General features: G+C 44.9%; 2 protein-coding genes across 2 annotated transcripts; both read right to left on the reverse strand.

The window, feature by feature from the left end:
• Nucleotides 1–1,493: 1,493 nt before the first annotated feature.
• On the reverse strand, nt 1,494–5,809 carry LOC100823682 (receptor-like protein kinase 5). The gene is made up of 2 exons (XM_003571088.4): nt 3,014–5,809; nt 1,494–2,907 (listed from the first exon to the last, which is right to left on the reverse strand). Exons 1-2 carry the CDS (start codon nt 5,655–5,657, stop codon nt 2,414–2,416), a joined length of 3,138 nt encoding a protein of 1,045 aa, XP_003571136.1. The 5' UTR covers nt 5,658–5,809; the 3' UTR covers nt 1,494–2,413.
• A 3,633-nt stretch (nt 5,810–9,442) lies between these two features.
• Nucleotides 9,443–14,202, reverse strand: LOC100823989 (auxin-responsive protein IAA7). The gene is made up of 8 exons (XM_003571089.3): nt 13,709–14,202; nt 13,503–13,595; nt 13,150–13,413; nt 12,561–12,639; nt 11,050–11,306; nt 10,699–10,843; nt 9,878–9,938; nt 9,443–9,762 (listed from the first exon to the last, which is right to left on the reverse strand). Exons 3-8 carry the CDS (start codon nt 13,388–13,390, stop codon nt 9,721–9,723), a joined length of 825 nt encoding a protein of 274 aa, XP_003571137.1. The 5' UTR covers nt 13,391–13,413; nt 13,503–13,595; nt 13,709–14,202; the 3' UTR covers nt 9,443–9,720.
• Between the last annotated feature and the right edge of the window lie 6,060 nt (nt 14,203–20,262).

A 20,262-nucleotide genomic window follows, 5' to 3' on the forward strand; every position in this document is an offset into this window, starting at 1 on the left:
ATGCATGATACTATCTCTATGTTACTCTCACTATGACTATCCTAAGAACACTGCACAGTAAACAGACGACCACCAACTCAACTTTATAACCATGACGGTAGTTGGCCTCGACGGCACCGACAAAGAAGAAGGCATCGACAGGTCAGCCTACTAGCACTAACGGGTCATTCTGCCATGTCAAGAGTGGGGTTATAGGAATTTTGGTCTGACAATATAATTTTGGTTTCACGCTGTTGTTGTCTGAAAAGGTCGTTTTGTGCAATAAAAAAAAAAGGTGATGTTAATGTGCAACATCTGCCACAAATGTGGTGGTTTTATGCAATTCGCTATAATTTTATTAAAGATGTTAGGCCAAGACACATAACCATACAAAGCAGAGTACATGAAGTAACTCGTAATAACGTAGCCACCACTAAATGAGACTAAAAACACGGACAAATAAGTTTGAAGCAGAGCCTTCAGGAAAGGAGAAACACACTCTGATGTTGTCGGATCCGACCTATGAAGGCCAAGAAAAGGATTTTGACTTGGATAGCGTGCAGGTCCAACCAATAAGGCTAGACCATGGCACAAAAGCGGCACCTTCACTGAAGGAATGACGACGAGAATCCCCATGGAAGACCGCCAACGCTTTTGGTCGCGGTTGCCCATGCCTCAGTGTGACAGTGTGACCGAGCAAATCGGTGCGCCGCTCGTTTACACCCGTTACATGTAGTGCCACCATCGAATAGCTCGGGAATGAAGACATCAAGTATAGTGTTTCCTCCGTCAGACCAATAATAGTCATAAACATACGGATCGTATGAGAAGGGCTCTCAAAACTATATTCGTTAGTTTACTAGGTGATGTTTGAACCAACTGCCACAGATTTCCCAATAATACTGCAGTAACTAAAGGGTGCACTGATATGTAATGAGATACAGACAGCTAACCAACTGTTAAGGGAAAAAAATTAGCATTGGCATTTATCCTTACGTCTAACTGTTTCTCCAGCAAATGGCCCTCATTATCACTTGACACATAGTATCTCAATTAACTGAATGGGAGGGGAGGTGTGGAGGTCAATTATAGCAAAGGTCAGTCACTACTGAGTACTTCCTCCATACAAAATATAAGGAATATGATTTTTGTTGCCTGTCAAAATTTCTAGACTTCAATCAATCTTATTGCAAAATATATCAACATCTACTATTTCAAACGAGTCCACAACAAAAATATATTTCATCATAGGTCTAGTGATTTTGATTTGGCATTCTAAATGCCGATGATTTCTTGTACTTCCTCCGTCCTGAAATAAATTACGTGTATTTGTATAAAAATCTATGCAAATCCATGTCATTTATTTGGGGACAGAGGAAGTATAAAATTGATCATACGTTAGCGTGTCTCACGGTCAAAAAAATTTATAAGTCCCGTATTTTTGGACAGAGAGGAAGTAGTATGTTTATTTTTCGAAAAGGAGGTTGAAACCCCCGGTCTCTGCATCAAAATGATGTACACAACGAAATATTATTTATTTATTAGCAAACCTGACAAAATAAATACAACGATCAAAACAATCCAAAACCACCAATCTATGTCTACAAGCCCAATGAAAGGGGTGACCTCGGGGCCGTATGTCCTGACCGCATACCACCCTCTAACAACAAATCCGGAGGCCACGAAGGCACAACCAGTTCAGCAAATCCACAGCGTGCGCCATATGCACATGCTGCAGATTCAGCCGCCACCGCTTCCACCTACCCATTTTTAAGACTATGATCGAATCATTGACCTTGCCACACCTCATCGATGACGCAATCCAGAGGCAAGCACACGCCCAACAAGGATCCACCAACCAAGACACACCAACCCGCAAATCTAGTGTTCCCAACAACGATGCCCTAAGAGGGAGAGCGACGCCACTAGCGCCGCCACCGCGCAGTCTGATGACTTTGGGTTTTTGCCCGGTAACCAAGATCGGGGGTGATGTGGATGTACCTCGACAACGCCTTAAATAAGGGTAGAGACGTCCAAGGACGTCACCGCCTTCTCCAGAGCATGGGTTTACCCCGGTACCATACCCACACCATGACATCACGCCTTCTCCAAAGCCGGCGACAACGCAAGCCACTAGATCCGACGGCGAGAGCCCTCCGTTGCCCGGCCCGGACGGCGGCCGCAGCCAGCACATCCGCCGCCACCAGCTGATGGCGGAGATCCGCCAAGGCACGCCGCCCCGCTGCAGGACCAGCCACCGCACCACGAACCCAGATCGCGCCACCCCAGGCCGTCCCTGCGCCGCTGGAGAAGCCAGTCACAGGCCGCCCCGCCGATGGCGTGGATCCGCAGCAGAAGTCCGCGCCGCCGATGGCGCCTCGAAACACCGCCGCCTAGCTACTCCTACCAGACACAATTTACGGCATACACGCCTTTAAACGGGATGCGCCACGAAGTTGCCGCTGTCCTCCTCACCGCCGCTCCACGCCGCACGGGCCTCCATCACGTCCTTCCCCTGCATATCTCCTTTCTTGTTCGCCTCGTAACGACCCTTTTGCACCACGCCATCTTCCTTGCCGTATTCGTCCCGGCACGCGCTAGCCACGCTGGAGGTGCGGTCATATCCGAGGAGCTGGTCCAGAACCTCCTTCATGGACGGCCGCGACGCCGGGTCGTCCCCGGTGCAGATCACCCCGAGCATGAACACTGACACCACGTCATCCAAGAAGAATGCCCCGCCCCGGACAATGTCGGCGTCGATGGCGTCGCGCATCTGCCCGCCAGCCTTGTACCGCCGCCACGCCCATTCCGCAAGGCAGCAGTCCGCGCCGCCGTCGTTCGCCACCCGGCCAGTCGTCAGCTCGAGCAAAACCACGCCGAAGCTGTACACGTCCACCTTCTCGTTCACCTTTGCCCTGTACCCATACTCTGCAAATTCCAAACCATATAAACCGCCTTCAGTTCTGCAACCAGATCCAACCGACCAAATGCCGTTCGTTAAGTTTGAGACATGAACAATTGTCTGATGGTTTACCTGGGGCCATGTAGCCGAAGGTGCCGCCGATGGCGGACAGGGCCTCGGGCTCGCCGGACTTGACGAGCATCCTCGCAAGCCCAAAATCGGCGATCTTTGCTCGAAAGCCCGGATCAAGCAAGATATTACTCGACTTCACATCCCGGTGCATGATGGGCTGCGCGCTCTCGTGGTGCATGTAGCTGAGCCCTCTGGCGGCGTCAATGGCGACGGCCAGCCGCGTGGGCCAGTCCAGCGGCGCGAGGGGCGCCCCCCCGCGCTCCCGGCGGTGCAGCCAGCGGTCGAGGCTGCCGTTCTCCATGTACTCGTACACCAGCAGCTTCGTGGCGCCGCCCGAGATGCAGCAGAGGAGGCTCACGATGTTGTTGTGCCGGATGTCGCCCAGGATCCGCACCTCCGACTCGAACTCCTTGTCCAGCTTCGCGTCCGACTTCTTCCCCGCGGCATTCCACAGCTTCTTCACGGCCACCACAGCTCCAGCCCCGGCGTCCTTGGCGCCGCCCGGGAGGAGCACGCGGTACACCTTGCCGAAGCCGCCGCTGCCGATCACGTTCTCCTCCCGGAGGCCGGTCACGACGTCGCGCTCCGAGAACTCCACGGCGCGGAACGGGGTCATCTTCCACACGATCAGATCGTCTTCCTTCCTCTGCTTCTGCCGCCGGATTATTAAACACCCGGTCGCCACGGCGCCGACCAACGCCAACAAGGCGAGCAAGGAGAAGACGATGGTTAGTTCCATGGATAACTTGCCATTACGGCTGGAGCCGTCCTCGCACGCCCGAAGATTCATCTTCTTGTTCACGTTGGCGCGGGCGCAGAGCAGAGGGTTCCCGAGGAAGCTCTGTTCGTATGCCGGGTTTTGCAGCAACGGCGGGACTTCGCCAGTGAGCGCGTTGTCAGAAAGGTTGAGAAGATTGAGATGTAGGTTCCCGAATTCCGGCGGTATGGTACCCGTGAGCTCGTTGTTAGAGAGCTCAAGGCTGTTGAGCGCCGGCAGAGACCCAATCTCGGCCGGAATCGGCCCAGATATCTCGTTATTGCTCAGGACGAGGTAATTCAGCCTTCCCAATAACTGGATGGACGCCGGAATCGAGCCTGATATACGGTTCCCGGAGAGGTTGAGGTCGGTGAGGTTGGAGAGCCCACTCATGTTCCTCGGCAACTCGCCGGAGAACAAGTTATTCTGCGCCCAAAACACCTTGAGCCCCGGCGCAGACGTCGGGACGGCACCGGAGAATTTGTTGTTCTCCATTTCGATCCTTGAGATCAACGGCGATATGTTCGCGGGCAGAGTGCCGGTGAAGCTGTTGTCGTGAATCTGGACGGTGGTGAGCTTCGGGAACGACCATATCTTCTCCGGGAAATCGCCGACGAAGCGGTTGTAGTGCGCCATGATGTTGTCCAGCGTGTCGCAGTCCCCGAGGCTCGCCGGGAACGCGCCGGAGAATCCGTTGCCGAACACCACCAGGTCGAATAGCTGCTTGTTGGCGCAGAGCGTCTCCGGCAGCTCCCCTGAGAGGAGGTTGTTGGAGACCTCGAAGTTTCCCAGCGGGGAGTGCTTCCCGAGCTCCGGCGGCAGAGGGCCCGAGAGCTTGTTATCGAAAAGCCGGATGTCGGCGAGGTTCGGGAGCAGCCCGAGGCTCGCCGGGATCGGCCCGGCGATGTAGTTGTAGTACAGAAACAGCAAGCTCAGGTTCTTCATGCTGCCGATGGTCTCGTGTATGGGTCCGGTGAGCCTGTTGCTTGACAGGTCGAGCTGGAGCATGCTCGCGGCGGCGTCGAACGGCCCGATCCGGCCGGTGAATTTGTTGGCGAACAAGTATATGTACTGGAGCTTCTGAAGCTTCCATATCCACTCGGGGATTTCGCCCTGCAACTTGTTCACGGACATGTCCAGGATCGAGAGCTCCGTGAGCGCCGACAGGCTGCTGGGGATTCTGCCGGTCAGGTTCATCCCCGACAGCCACAGGAGTGTCAGCTTAGTCAGCTTGCCGAACGCGTCGGGGATAGGCCCCGGCGCGAACGGGTTGTTCGCCAGCGTCAGTGTCTCAAGCTCCGGCAGCTGCCCAATGGCCTCGGCCGGGTAGCTGCCATTGAAGCCATTAGTGTCAAGCAGCAGCGACTTGAGCTTGGGGAATCCCGCAATGGCCGACGGAACCTGGCCGACGAAGCCATTGGCCGACAGGTTGAGGTGCAGCATCTCCGACGACAGTTTGTTGATGTCGCGCGGGAGGCTGCCGGCGAGCTGATTGTTTGACAGGTCGAGGAACTGCAGCGCCGAGCAGCCGTAGAGCGCCGTGGGGAACTCGCCCGTGAGGTTGTTGTAGGAGGCGTCCAAGGAGGAGAGCTGCTCGAGGCTGCAGATGGAGGCCGCCGGGATCGGGTTGCCTACGTGGAGCTTCGTTAAGGACAGGGCGGTGACCTGGCCATTGCTGTTGCAGGTAACGCCGGTCCAGTTGCCTGCGGCCCATGGGCTCAGCGCCGCCGGGCTGCCCCAGTCTTTTGCGATGGTACGGAGCTTGGCGAGATCGCCGGCGTTGGGGAGCTGCGCCGTCGAATCGGAGATCGAATTGGAGGCGAGTAGTAGAAGGACGAGCGATAATCGGAGGAGAGGATTGTAGCCGTAGGTGCCGAATTTTGCCATTTTGTGCGGCGGTGTTCTTGGATTTGGTGTGTTCACATGTGGTGTGGAGTGAGATTTTGTAATCAAGGGGCTGGATGGCCCGTAGTATGGATGGATGAGACAAAGATCGAAGACTCAAAGTCTCAAAGCTGGTCAAAGTCTTCCCGGCCATGCGAATAGATTTTCCACTAGTTTAGCGCAAGATTCTTCGATGGAAAACTGCTTGTGGAGCACTAATTTGTTGTCTCTGTTCTGATTTCGTTGAGATTTGCAGCAGATAAGCTAGCACGAGTAGGTAGTAGCATAAGACAATCACTCGGAACATTTGTTGGATTAGGCAGAAGCGTGCGTGATCATTGCCATGATTAGGCATAAACATAATCATGGCGAGGTTCTTCAAGTGAGTATGGTATCACCTACCATTTTTCTGTATTTAATTTCGTAGGCGTCGTTGGTTCTTAATTTTCCATCGTAAATACGCACCCCTTTTCAGCAGAAAGCCCACAGATTATATTTACCGTCTCCTTGTTGCTCAAGACCCGCCTCTCCTGTATCTCGTTGGTTCGCTTCAGATCAGACACTCGGCACGTAGTTCATTTTTTCACACTGCATCTTTCATATATTCGCTGTCTCTGTAATTAACTCCTGGCGTGAAGCAAAGCATAGGCATATAATTTGATTCGCGTTTGGATGGGAGAATCGTGAACTATTCTTGCGGTATTCCCGGCGTCCATGTCACTAGCTTGTAGCCGACGGGAACAGACAAAATTGTGTTCCGTCTTCCAAATTCCAATAGTGATTCTACTGCAGAGTGCAGACTCCAAATTCTCAAAGACAATGTCGACATCAGACCAAGTCACGCACGAACAGAGACAACTAAGATCTATCCATATGCTCAGTCCTCTCTGTCTATGAGGACTAAGATCTATCATATGCTTTATAGACCACAAAGGAGAAAATTGTCCCACTTAAACATCGGCATCTGAACGATTGTACTACAAGCACTACTAGCAGCTCCAAATCACACCCGATGGATGTCACTCACTGGTCACTACCACTGCCGTTCGTGGCCACCGTACGAAGGGGAATTTAGCTTCGCATCACTTACTGCCACTGCCGTCCGTTTGGCGTTTGATTGTTGGATTGTGTGGCCTCATCTATGATTGTCTTATCGGAACTGAGAAGTAAACTCCAGGTCTTCGCCCCGCCAATGTCATGGTGGCTCCCACTTTGATGCGAGATTCCAAATAAAAAAAACGCAAGGAATTCAACTAAGAAGACCAAGAGAGTGTGATCGCCCCCCCCCCCCCCACCCCACACACACACACACAAACACTGCAAGTCATGTTCAGACATATTCGAAGTGTATATGTGCAGTATATCAGTTCTTGGTCACTACATTGGGAGATTGCTTCTTTGGAGTGTTTGGATGCAGACTGTATGGAGACCGATCAAAATTCTTCGGCCGGTTTGGATGTAACTGGGAAGTTTGTTTGGATATGAAAGGGTGGGTGTTCAGTTCGACCGAACCGATTGGTTTGGTTTCGGGTTTTTGAAAAAATCGGTTCACCAAAATATGGTGACCGATCGGTTCCTGCGAGAATTGCTAACCGAAAATTCGGTTTCTCAAAAGTTCGGTTCGGTTCTCGAACAAAACCAGAATATGCAGTTCAGTGAACAAAAATAGGCCACCGTCGCTGCGGGCCTGAGGCAACCTACCTTCATGCGAATTTTTAACGTTTTTCGGCTTCGGTACAATCTGCTTCGGTTTTCGGTTTTTCGATGATCGGTTTCGGTTTCTCGGTTTTTATGCCCACCCCTTATGATGATTGCTTGAGACATCAAAATTTTTTTAAGTTGTGTACACCAATAAATGCAAAGACAGAGGTTTTCCCCACTTTTAAAAAAAATTGTGCCCTGTTTATGATATCTATAATCTATAATATCTACAAAATTGATCCCCGCTATGTTCATTAAATGTTTACAAACTTAACATGCAAGTTGTCCACATCATGCATATCATGAGCATTCAAATTGTCCACATCATCATCCGCATCATGTGTTGTAGACCATTAGAAATCCATTTGGGTGGTCCTTTCGAATTTAATATTTTGATACTTAGGATTTTCACCTTCACGTTGTATATAAATATTTGACCAAATACAAATATTTTCATGATATGTATGTCAATCTTTCTAAGATCTGCAAATACACATATTTTGATGTTCATGTACAGCAAAATTACTCCTATAGACGTTATGAAAGATAAATCGTTTTGTCCTACGATATTCATATTTCTTTTGCATTGAATCATATTATTATCTTTTTTTTTCTAACAACATATCCAGATGTGCATATAGAACTTTCTGTAGCAACACGCGGGGAATCACCTAGTATCAACAAATAGCCAGCCATATTTAATGATCCCAAATGAATCATGTGATTATGTGTTTCAGGTTAATGGTTAGTCATGAAGAACAAGAAAACTAATATAAATTTAAATCGCCAAACAGCCAAATAAACATGGGCTTGTGCTTGTTTTCGGCCAATAACCCTAGCTAACACCTACTCACACCTAGCATCACCAAGGCGTATCTCCATGTGACCCCTATCGCCATGCTGAAATGGATCTTAAACACTACGCTTACATTAATTCAAGCCATAGTCTAGTAGGCCATTGTTTCAAGTCTTTGGTAATCAATCTATTATATTATTAAATTAATAGGCCAAGAAGCATCCACAAAGGCTAAATTATCATCAACACATTTGATTTTAATTTACCCTATGTTTTTAAGGTCAAGATTTAAGATCTAAATAGAAGACAAAACATTTGGATTGGAATCTACATCTAGCAAAGGCATCTATCAAGCGAGATGGCTTGTATAGGCCACCGAGTGGCTATGTGTGAAGCTCAATGTGGATGCATCCTTTGATGCCGATTCTACGAAAGTATGTGTATGCTGGGAGCCACATAGGGTTTATATTGATTTGGTCGGATCGGACTAGAGGTACCACGGTGGCACACCATTGATTCAGGGGAGTTGCAACATAGTTATGAACCACCAACACTTAGATGCAATTCTTTGGATAATAAATCACAAAAGCATTGATTGACAAAAATCGGTGTGGACAAGCATATTTACCATTGGCTGTATGAAGGAATATTTTGATTAGTAGAGTAGAAATACTATCAGTTTGTTTCGTAGTGTTTTTTTCTGTAGTACTATCATCTGTGATTTATAAAAGCATAGTCATGTGAAATCATGGTTAAAACTGTGTTTGAGAGACTATGTAATAATGTAAACATGTACATCAACATAGGTAAAAATAGATAGAAAATCTAGCCATGCTAATGTGCTGGTGGCCATGATAGTTCATCATGATATTAGTTTGCACAGTATTTGTGTGTATCTATAGACTCTGTATCGATATAGTATCCACCACTTGCATAACCCAACTTAGAAACCTTGAAAATAGGTCACAATCCTTTGTGCCATTTTATGAGTGTATGCATATGCCCGGAAACCACATCTGGTCTATATTGATTTGGTGCGGTCGGATTAGAGGTTCCACAATGGCATCAGCAATCTGAAAGTCCTTGACCATTGATTCAGGGGAGTTGCAAAAAACCCATATACTTTATGCTGTAAGCATAGGATGTCTTGATCATCCATATGATTGCCACTTATACGTTGAGCTAGGCGGCGGTTTGTACGCTCATGTTTGTGAACGTCTGTACTGTGTTTCTCGAAAGAAAGAAAAAAGATAAGTAGCAGACCAAGTAGGGGGCAGTTACTGGTGCTAGATCACAGGCAACAAGTCAAGCATCTATCATTCATCCGCAAAAGGGATCACACACACACACATGAATTTAGAGATGATTTCAGCTGCACATTTACAGGTGGTCATTGCACAAACATAAACTTCTCAAAGTGTCTTTTGAAAGCAACATATGTTACAGAAGAGCAGGAAAACCCAAAAAATCGTCACCACAAAAGAAGAGAAAAAGATGATACAAGCTCAGAAGACCGAATTCTTCTTCACAGCACGTCCCATTTAGTGTCCAGGCAATTCTAAAACAAGGTCAACACTCGGCTGCTGTTCTTTTCCGACTGGAAGTGATTAGCTGTATGGAGAATGAAATGTTCAGAGTCCCAAAAAAGTCAAGATATTACCCACACAAAAAAGTAAAGATATTTGAAATGGACAATGTAAACTGGATGATGGAAAGAGGTACTGACAGATGAAGAGAGGTCAGATGTCTTCAGCACTCGTAGCCTCTTCACTGATGAAACGAACATTCTGCATGAATTGCAGTAAAATTAAACAGAGTGGTAAATAGAATGTTCGGTGATTCATCTTTGGGCAATGCTGTTTACAAGTACAATGTTAACTCGAACAACAAGGCAGTGGTGGAGCTATATTGGGGCCAAGGAGGGCCCTGGCCCCCCCACCGCAGTCTAACTTTTTTTTAAATAACTTTATATGTTGGAGTATTTTTTTAGGTATATATGTTGGAGTATTTAGGTGCATATATCACATATTTATTTAAGTAACCATTAATGTTCTAAAAGTTTATCAATTTATTCTACTATCAGCTACTCCCTCCGTCACATATTAAGTGTAAAAATATCTATAGACGTTTTTAGGTATAAATACATCCATATTTGAGCAAGTTTGAGCACTCAATATGGGAGGAGGGAGTATATTATACTCTTTTTTCCTTTTATCGTAACCTTATTCAAGTCCTGCAAAGGTTGTGCCTCAAACGCGGGTAGTTCAATGTTCAGTCTCTGAGCACACTTCCTTAGGTAGCCACCAAGAGCAGATGCTTGGTCTCTAAGTACAATGTTTACTTAATCGATATGTAAAACAAAACAGTGGGTGTGGTAAGATGGGGTTCTTGATCAAGACTTTATTTTGTTTATCTATGTGCAACAATTTGCAAGCAAAACAATATAATTATGCAAACATGCATTATCTTTAATTTGTGTACAGAAAACTGCTCATAAAGATAGTTAACTGTATCACCGTAAAGAAACAAGCAGCAACAATGACTTACCCCCAAGGAATATCTCCAACCAGTACTCTGTCACCTTCATAATCCTCATAAACCAGAGTGTACTCCCCAGTTCCATCTAGTAAACCAGATATTGCCACCACTTCCTGAGTACACTCTGTCCCAGCAGCAGGAGGATCATTTTGGGCTACATACAAGGATGCAAATTAAGAACATTGAATTAAATACCCATCAGTTGATAGAGCCATTCAGATTACTGAAATATACTTATCATGGAAGCAAACTTTTACAGTGACTTTGTTCAGTAGCAAGTGAGCATTTGTACTAAATCTTATAACTAGCATAATTATGTGATATGGAAACATGGAAACAATGGAGTGGGGGCTCAAATACCTGCAAGAAGGTGCCGGAATAACTTGTCTACAGCTACACAAAGCTTCTCGTAGCTATCGAGGGCAGTCAGATCAATCTTCCTACCAATAGGGATACCATCCATGTTAATCTTTACAAATGGAGCTCTCCTGGTCTCTTCAGCCTTCACAGCCTTTTTCATGTGTTGTTGTTCAAGGGATGCTTTGCTAGAAGAAGTAGCAAGATTTCTTCTGGATGCACGAACAGGAGGCCATCCAATAACTGGAGCGCCAGGAGATCTGAAATTGGATGTTGGAAGATTGAGAAATGATAAGGTAGTACCTGCTATCCAATCTATATTTGTTGAGATAGTTAATGCATTGAGCTAAACAACCTCAAAGAAATTCATGTTTGAAACAGTTTTGAGCAACCAATTGGTATAACTGATGAATAGATATAAAAGAATCTTAGAGTTTTGGTTGTCAGTCTTGCTAGCTCTTTTAAGACATTGCAACTTTATTTCACAAAAGAAAATTATACTCCATATCAGCATATATAATATAATATTTTTATTTGTTTCACTCTCCTTGTTAGCCCCATGAAATTAGCTTATCACTTGGTCACCAAAGTTTTCACAATACTAAGCAAAAATTGCAATGTGCCACAGTGTGCGAAATTAAGCAAAACTATTGCAACTTCTAGTCCAGTTAAAATTATTTTATATGAGAAGGGATTACTAACATTAAATATAATTTTTTCCACCTTCAAAATAAAGATTACTCTATTTTGGTCCTACGGAATCAGGTGAGTGCTTAGCAGATGTTATTTGCTACATGAAGATACAACCCATATGTCTACATGGTAAAAAATGAAACTTTGAATATACTAACTAAAGCCGGGTAAAAAAAATGCTAGGAATGTCTGTCACGTAGGAAAGATAGAATAACAGTGACATCTTGATAAGCCCATGCCTCAATCCTCATTATTGATTTCCTGGCACAAAAAAAATGTATATTTCAACCCTACAAAGTTGTTCACACCCTTACCTTCGAAGAGGTAATAGTAGTATTAGCCGTATGATTAATTTGGGTGCGTCTTAAAATTTCTTTAGTCTTTGAGCATTTGCAATGGAAGTTTGCAGGATGAAGAATCATCTTCCCTATTTATTACTAGTTTTAGTTTAGTTGTACATACTCCTAGTTAACAAGGCAAACAGACATGTAAGGGTCGAATCTCAGCACTGAGTGATCAGCATGGACAAACTGAAGAACACCTACATAGAGCCAAAAATAAATGCATCCCTCTTAAATAGGAGGAGCTCCATCTCCATGCATGTCAGGCAGAAACAAAACAAGCAACCTGGCCCTTGATTCCTGGGATTGTTTTTGCCATAAACGAGGAGCAGTGCAGGAGATGGAGGCTCCTCCCTCTTTAATTCATGCCAGGGCAGATGGGGAGAATAAAGAAATCAGAGCAATCAACAGTTACCCACTCTTAGAAAGCACAAGTTCTTTAGAATTTTTACATGTGAAGCATTATGATTAATTTCCCACCTTGTCCGGGGGCCATTATTGTTTGGTGCAACTGCATTCCTTGTAGCTGCTGGCTCGTCTTGGGATCCCTGTGCCTTGCCTGCAAAACCACAAGGTGGAAAACATGAGAAGGTTAAAAGTTATGCTTTTATCTATTATTATACTGACTTCTGGACAATTATTTACAATCAAGAACAGAAAATGTTGGTGCATTTCTACTCATGTACTGTGAACACACATTTCCCAGGAGTCTAAACTCGCTCGAAGTAATGAAACAGTATATGTTTAAAAGCTTCATGCACCTATCATTCTATCAACTCCTCAATAAGTTTACACTGTCAGAGAAATGCAGTCAGTCAGCCTTCATCTAGATACTTTCCTGCTTAAATTAACCCTCTTGCCCAAAAGTATAAACTGTTGCAGAGCAATGATCATTTCTAGTCACTTCTAAAAAGTCCAAGAAAGAAATGCACCGATGTCCAGTTTTCATTGTAGCACAAACGCACCATTGTGCCATTTAAATAACACCGGACAATGAAAACAACCAGCAGAAAAAAAGAAAAACATCGCAAGAACAGCATGCATGTGCCTAGTCTTGAAGTGGTGATACCTTGTGATTGTGGGCTGGGGATTGCAGTGGAGTAGCCAAGAGAGAGCACGGAGCTGTCGCCGGCGGAGTGCTTCTTCGCCTTGTCTCTGCATGCCGTTCTCCGGCTCCCTCCGGGGAGCCCAAGGCTGAGCTGAAGCGTCTCTTCCTCCTCCTGGTCCTGCTCACTCGGTTCACCCATCCAGTTGAGAAGAAGAGCCGTTGAGCAGGCGCCCCTGCCTTTCTTGCTCTCCGCCTCCCCCATCTCTTCCTCGCAACGACTATCCTCTGCGCGAGCACAGACAATGGAGAACCGGGTCAAAATTGGCAGCAAAAACTAGCAAGAACAGAGTGAAAAGAGACAGAGATGGCCGTGCCTGGTTCAGACTTCAGAGCTGAGACACCACCAACAACACGAAGTGCTTCTAATTAAGCCGTCCCTGCTCTGTTCTTCTTGTTGGTGCCGCGCTCTGCGGGGACAGAAAGAGGTCAGCAGGAGTTAAAACCAATGATCTTGTGTAACTCAAACTAAAACAATGGCGAAGGAAATTAAGAAGGAAAAGGACAGGGGTTGGTCGATCACCAATGGGCCTCCTCCTCCTCTTCTTCTTCTTCTCCACCAGTAATTTCCTTGCGAAAAAAACAGCTCAACCAAAGAGGAAGGGGAAATCTCAAAGGGAGAAGGAAAGCAGCAGCAGCCAGAAGCCGTGTATTTGCGAGGCAAGTTCCTGGCCTTGTGCTTTGCTGCAACAAGAACCACTGAAGCAGCTTTGGTGGGTAGTGGAGCAAGGAAGAGCTCGGCGCCCAGGAAGAGAGACGAGACGAGACGAGCTAGCAGGGCTGCAGGGGGGATGGAGGAGGTAGAGATTCCACGGAGCTAGAAATGGAAACGGAGCTCAGCAAGCGCGCACAAGGCCAGTGTGATCACAGGGGCATCTCTGATCTCTCTCGCTGCCGCCCATGACATCCTTGTGCTGCTGCTACTCATGCAGATATGCAATGCAACGGCTGGTCATACATACCCTGATGGAGACGTGCGTGTGTGACCTTCCTCCTTTCTCTCTCTTTTTCTCTCCCTCTCGAAAGCGGGCAGAAGCGGCGCGTTAAGTATAAATGTATAATCAGTAACGAAGGTCAGTTAGTTTAATTTATGGGTTGTTTCAGTTGAGGCTAAATAAGCACGGAGGTTCTTGGTGCTAATCATTAACAAAGGTCTCTCTCTTCAGTTCAGTTTAGTGAAGAGAGTACCAATTACTACCCGCAAAAAAAAAAAAGAAGAGAGTACCAATTACATGGCGGATCGACCCTGGCTAGTGAGGCTAGAACAGCTAGGGACAAGACGGGAGGGATAATTAGGCGTGCAGAGGGCGAAGATCCGCACGATCCGAACGTTTGGCTTTTGCCTGAGCTAGCTGGGCTAGGCTAGGCGCGCATCCTTCCGATGATCTGTTGTGCCTTGTCTCTCTGGCGTTGGGAGGCGGGCGCGTCGCTGTTCCCCTGGGGAGACTGCCCCTTGCCTTCCCTCTGCGTCAGGAGGCCAGGGGCGCAGGCCACGCTGAAAAGGCCACAGTGGGCGCAGAGGTGACAACAAAATATGCTCTCTTCCTTCAGTTTCTCTGTAGCTTCCACTTCAACAGAAAAATGATACTGTATCATATAACTACTAATAAGAGACTATAGGCTCCGTAAAGCATTTCTTTTGATTATTAATAGGAGATGAACCATTTTCCAGCCTAAACCTCGGCACTTTTTCTCGGTCCCCTACATCTTTCGCTCCTTAAGTACTCTCTACTAGTACTTGTACGTAGCATGCCACTGCAGTTTGCTCATTTCGCCAACGCCTTTGTAGACCATGCATGCACCGTCCGTCCTTGAATGGAGATCATACGTTGTTCGATCGCTCGATCCGACGGCTGCGGGCACGCCTGCGTGATTTGGTCTGTGCCCGCGTATATATATATATATATATCTTGGCGCTTAGCTTTAGGGGGGGTGTGTGTGTGGTCCAACGACATTCCAACCGCTGCACCGTGGCAGGCAGCTTTTGGCGCGGCGCCGGCCGTCCATCTTGTTCACATGATTGCAGTAAAGCGTTTGCCATAGCTAGCTAGCCAAGGTTCTCTCCTCGATCTGACCCGGGTTGGCTGGCTGGCTGGCATCGTGTCCTCCTAGTCCTAGATCAGCCAGCAGGAGGGAGGGAGGGAAGGAAGGAACCAAGAAGTGACAAGTGATCTGCTGCCTCCTTTGCTGAAACAAGGCCATGGCACTGATGCGCATAGCCACGGACTGCAACGCAATGCATGGTGCATGCGCCCCCGGCCGGCTCGTACTGCAAATTGCCAGTGGGCGCATGCATCTAATCAGTGCTCGTACAACTTTCAAGCCAGCCAGCCAGCGTCATGCATTAATTAATCAGTACTCTCTCCGTTCCATAATTCTTGTCGAAATATTACATGTATCTAGATGCTTTTTAAAAATAAATACATCTATTTTTAGGCAAATTTGAGACAAGAATTATGGAACGGAGAGAGTAACACTTACTACATGTACAGAGGGAGAACAATAGGATTCTAAAAAAAAATTGATCGATTTTATAAAAAAAATCTGCAAAAAAATTGAGTTAGGACAAACTTAAGATTTCTTACATTTAGGAACAGAGAGAGTAGAATTTTTGAGGAACCGGAGTGCACGAGTTTCCGTGAGTTGTAGTATGAAACAAAAAGAATTGAGCTCATTTCTATGAAGAAAATTAGACCTAAAAAATGGATGGAGTACGGCTTACTTAAGGATATCCGCAAGAAAACTCGCATAACAAGCAAGCACCTAACCAAGTATTTTCTAGAGTATGTATGCACCGTTGTTCTATAGATATTTTCGGAGATATCCATTAGATGTTACATCTATATTTCAAATGTGTTAAATCTTGTAAAATGCCTAATAAATCACTAGTAGCATATAAAAATGCAAAACCACTTCAGTTACTCGCATTTTCCAGCAGAGTATTGTAGACCTGGTAATAATATTTATTTTCTTATCCCTCAGATCCATATTCAGATTTAGTACAAAGTTACTAAACCAAAGACATGTATTATGGATCGAAGGATTTAATAAATGTATTTCTTAAATTTTTCTCTAGATAATAGTTAATAGATTGGTTTGGAGGAAATTATGGGTTGCTAAAATTGCAAAACCACTCGGAGTAAACCCTACCAGTATAACTTTTAACCGATGTAATCAATATTTTGTACTTTTAGTGTAAATAGTTTGTTTTTAGTTTTATCTTCCCTTTTTGAGATCCTAATTTAGGAAAAAAAACAGACTTCCTTATTATATATTTGGAACATAAATATGATTGTTGAAAAAGGCACTGACTCTATCGGATCTGTTTCAGGAGATTGGATTCCGCAGTTGCTCAAAACATGATGCGCATAATGTTCTTTTGTGGTCTACTACACACTTAGTGCAGCCTTCATGCCGTGAACTTCTCACGTTAAGTTCTGTGCGTAGGTGGCCTAGTTAGTGGGTATAAGTATATATAACATCATTCAATCAATGATACGGTTGTTGCAACTTATTCTCACAAAATCGTTAATGTGAAAAGCAACAGTTTTAGATTGACTTCGCATCATAAATAGGTTTGTCTGCTTTACTACTGTGGTTAGACCATCTTCTACAATTTAAAAAGTTTGTATCATGTTTTCTATCGCCCAAAATATTGTGAGAGTAGGTTTCTAATCTTAATTAATTGCAAAACTTTGGACCGACGAACACACTAACGTATATGGGTAAAAAACAAATATACGCCAAATGTTTGATCAACCTTGAGCATGGCTTTAAATAGCGCGATATTTCCTCGCTATAGCATATCTGAAGACCCGACGCTACGTTTAAGCTATTTTCCTCATTGTTCCCGCTATAGCGTGCTATTTCATCACTATAGCTTGTTGAATTGTGCTAAACGTTATTTCGTATAGCGTGCTAAATATTTTTGCATCCAAAATCTAAATAGTACCACCGTGGCCTAAAGGCCTAGGCCCAAAATCTATCACACCTGACACGCTTGAAACGAGAATGCGGCCCCTAACCAGCTCCACCGAGAGGGCGGCGCTTTTTCCGTCTAGTTCGGAATGAGTACTTTATGCTATGTTGTTCCCCCGTGGGCTGTGGATGTTATCTTAAAACTATTTGGTCTTGCAAATGATTGGAGAACTTTTTAGTATGTTTTTATGCCGAAATTTTTAATTTTGATATTTTATTTGCAAAACGCTATTCGAAACTGCGCACGCTATAGCATCTAGAGAAAGACGTCACCAAATGTTATAGCACGCTATTTCAAACCATGACCTTCAGTCAAATCTATTACTATATAAGTATTAAATTGGAGTTGGTGGTGATGGTTGGGCTATGTATGTCATTTCGTTAAAATTACAATTAATATGCCATTGTTCGTTATTTTCTCTCCCTCCCGTCTTATTCACAATTTCTTCATCAAACGAGCAAGCCCAAGCCCCCCAAGCACTATGTGTGGGGCATGCCCGCCTCCGAGCAAAGCCGCCAGGCCGCCACCCGCTTCCCTTGCTCTCCCACCGCCACCGCCGCCGCCAACCGTCGGACCCCTTCCCGGCCTCCGCCAACCACTTGCGCACCCCTTGCAGCCAATTTCAGCCACCGGAGGAAGCTGCTCCCTCTGCCGCAGGTGTAGAGAAAGGTTGCGCTGGCGCCAAGGCTGAGCAGTGGATCTGACAGCTACCCGTCGGCCTCCTCCTTCGTCTGGCCGCTGCCCATCGGCCTTCTCAAAATAAAATATGACATAATACTTTTATTCGCTAGATTCATTATCAAAAGTATTTCATAATAATTGTGGTTTCATGTCATACAAACCACACCTTAACATATTAATTTGTGGTCAAAGCCTTGTATTAACGAAAGCTAATACTCCCTCTATTTCACAAAAGGTTGGCGTATTTCGTTTCGTTAAGACAAGCCTTTGACCAAAAATTATTCTATTAATATGTAAGTTATATGATACAAAACCATGATCATTAGCAAGAATTTTTAAAGACGAATCCGTAGATATAAATTTCATATATGAAAAAACACATATCAATAGAGTTTTCATTGATCAAAACCTTGTCTTAATGAAACAAAATACGACAACCTTTGTGAAATGGAGGGAGTATGACATATTTCAAGGAACGGAGGGAGTATATCCATAACCTACACATGAATAACGGGACGACCCATCGGGTATATCCATAGGCATAAAAGTTGACACATAACCTAACCATCCAGGTCGGGTATCCATGGGCAGACTTACTAAAAAAAAATAACTTCCTCACTACAACGTTACTTCAACAAGGTAATTGTGGCTAGTTAATTTACTTCACGCGATATTTCCTTTAGCTGACAGCTTAAGGTATATTCGGGAATCCTTAGGCAAGTATGAGAATCTCTCAGTTACCTCTTGTGCTTGTAGAAGTGTAAGTACAGTTTATTGTTTTTCTTCTCTATTAATTCCTCTTGGATTCTTTAGAGGTATCAAGCGTTGAATGTTCTTTCGTGTGTTGTACTCTTCCGTCCCATAATTCTTGTCGCTATTTTAGTTAAATTTTGAAATAAAACCACGACAAGAATTATGGAACGGAACGAGTAGTCACTAGACGGGTATGTGCACATTCTACAGCTCTTTATTTCCATAACTGTTGTGTCAACATCATACTGAAGTGAGATATTGGATGGGAGCATTTTGTCAGATGTCTCCCTCCCCACCATATTTGGAGCATATGATGTGCACTCAAAACATTAGGTGCACTTGTGTACAAGATGCATAATGCCAATTTCTTTCATAGTATGCACAAAATTTCCACGCAAAATTCCTTTTAAACGTATGGAACAAAAATAGGAAAGTAGCACATTCAAACTTGATGTGGATAGTTGCTTTCATGTACTATTCACAGGGATTTCTCTTCTTCGTTTTGTTGACACATAGGTTGAATTTATATTTAAAAATTTATGACAATGTACCTGGTGCCTAATGTTGTATTATTTGGTTAAATGTATAATTGTCTTTAGATGTTTATCAACTGGTCTTAATGCACCAGTATACCTGTCTAGTGTACACGCATGCCAACCATATTATCTTGCTCCCTGCTATTTCCAGGTCAGTTTTATCCTGCCGCTAATAGCGCTTGTCGACAGTAAAACCTGTCCAGCCCAGCTTCCAGAATGTCTTTGGCCTAAATCCTGAACCTGGATTAAACAGCAACATCCATTTAAGGGTGTGTTTGGATGGTGGCTAAAATCTATCCTACCAATTTTTGGTCATGGCCAAAAAAATTGGTCGCTGTTTGGACTGTTAATTTTTTGAAAAGTCAATGTCTTCTTTACCGAATCTAAATCATTTTTCTTGACAATGTGCAGGATGCTAATGTCTTTTTTTATCTTTCATTCGTGGTGTACTCTTGTTTCTGGTGCTAGTTTGATTTTATACATGGAAGTCTCACTCGTTATCAGTTCAAATTTAGCCTAAAAATGATGTCTTTGAAGCAGTCACGGAGAGGTTGAGAAGGAAAAAAATGTAGCACAGCTCCAACTTGGCTCAACTGCTGGGCTATAAACTGTGCTACTTGTAGTTCGAAGTATTATGCACTTCTCTAATATCAGTTGGTTTACTTGTTTTGCCAATGCACCTAAGCCTGCTTATCATATTGCTCTCCTAGTGCCAGTTCAGCTCTGTGATTAAAACAGTTATATATATTTATACTAGTGGAGTGACCGTACGTTGCTACGGATTTACAAACTCATGTGCGGGTAAACAATATTGCTTTCACATTTGTCTTGTATGAAAACAAGTCAAATATAAATTGGTTATTCAATGCATAACCATGCGTGTGTTATATAAAATTATAATCCACATGTTCACTTGTACAATAAACACCTAAATTGATTGACCTCAACTTGAGCCGCAATGGCGGTAGCCTGGTCAACACCACAACGGGCCTTGCACTCGGGCCTTGCGCTGTTCAAGGCCCCTCCAGATCTGCTCTGCGGACGGGCCTTGCGCTTCATCGACAGCCTTGCGATGATCCCCAGCACAATATTGTTCCAGCAGTTTTATTGACACAGCTACACTATTGC

Source organism: Brachypodium distachyon, chromosome 3, assembly GCF_000005505.3.
Source record: "Brachypodium distachyon strain Bd21 chromosome 3, Brachypodium_distachyon_v3.0, whole genome shotgun sequence".
Classification (NCBI taxonomy): Eukaryota; Viridiplantae; Streptophyta; class Magnoliopsida; order Poales; family Poaceae; genus Brachypodium; species Brachypodium distachyon.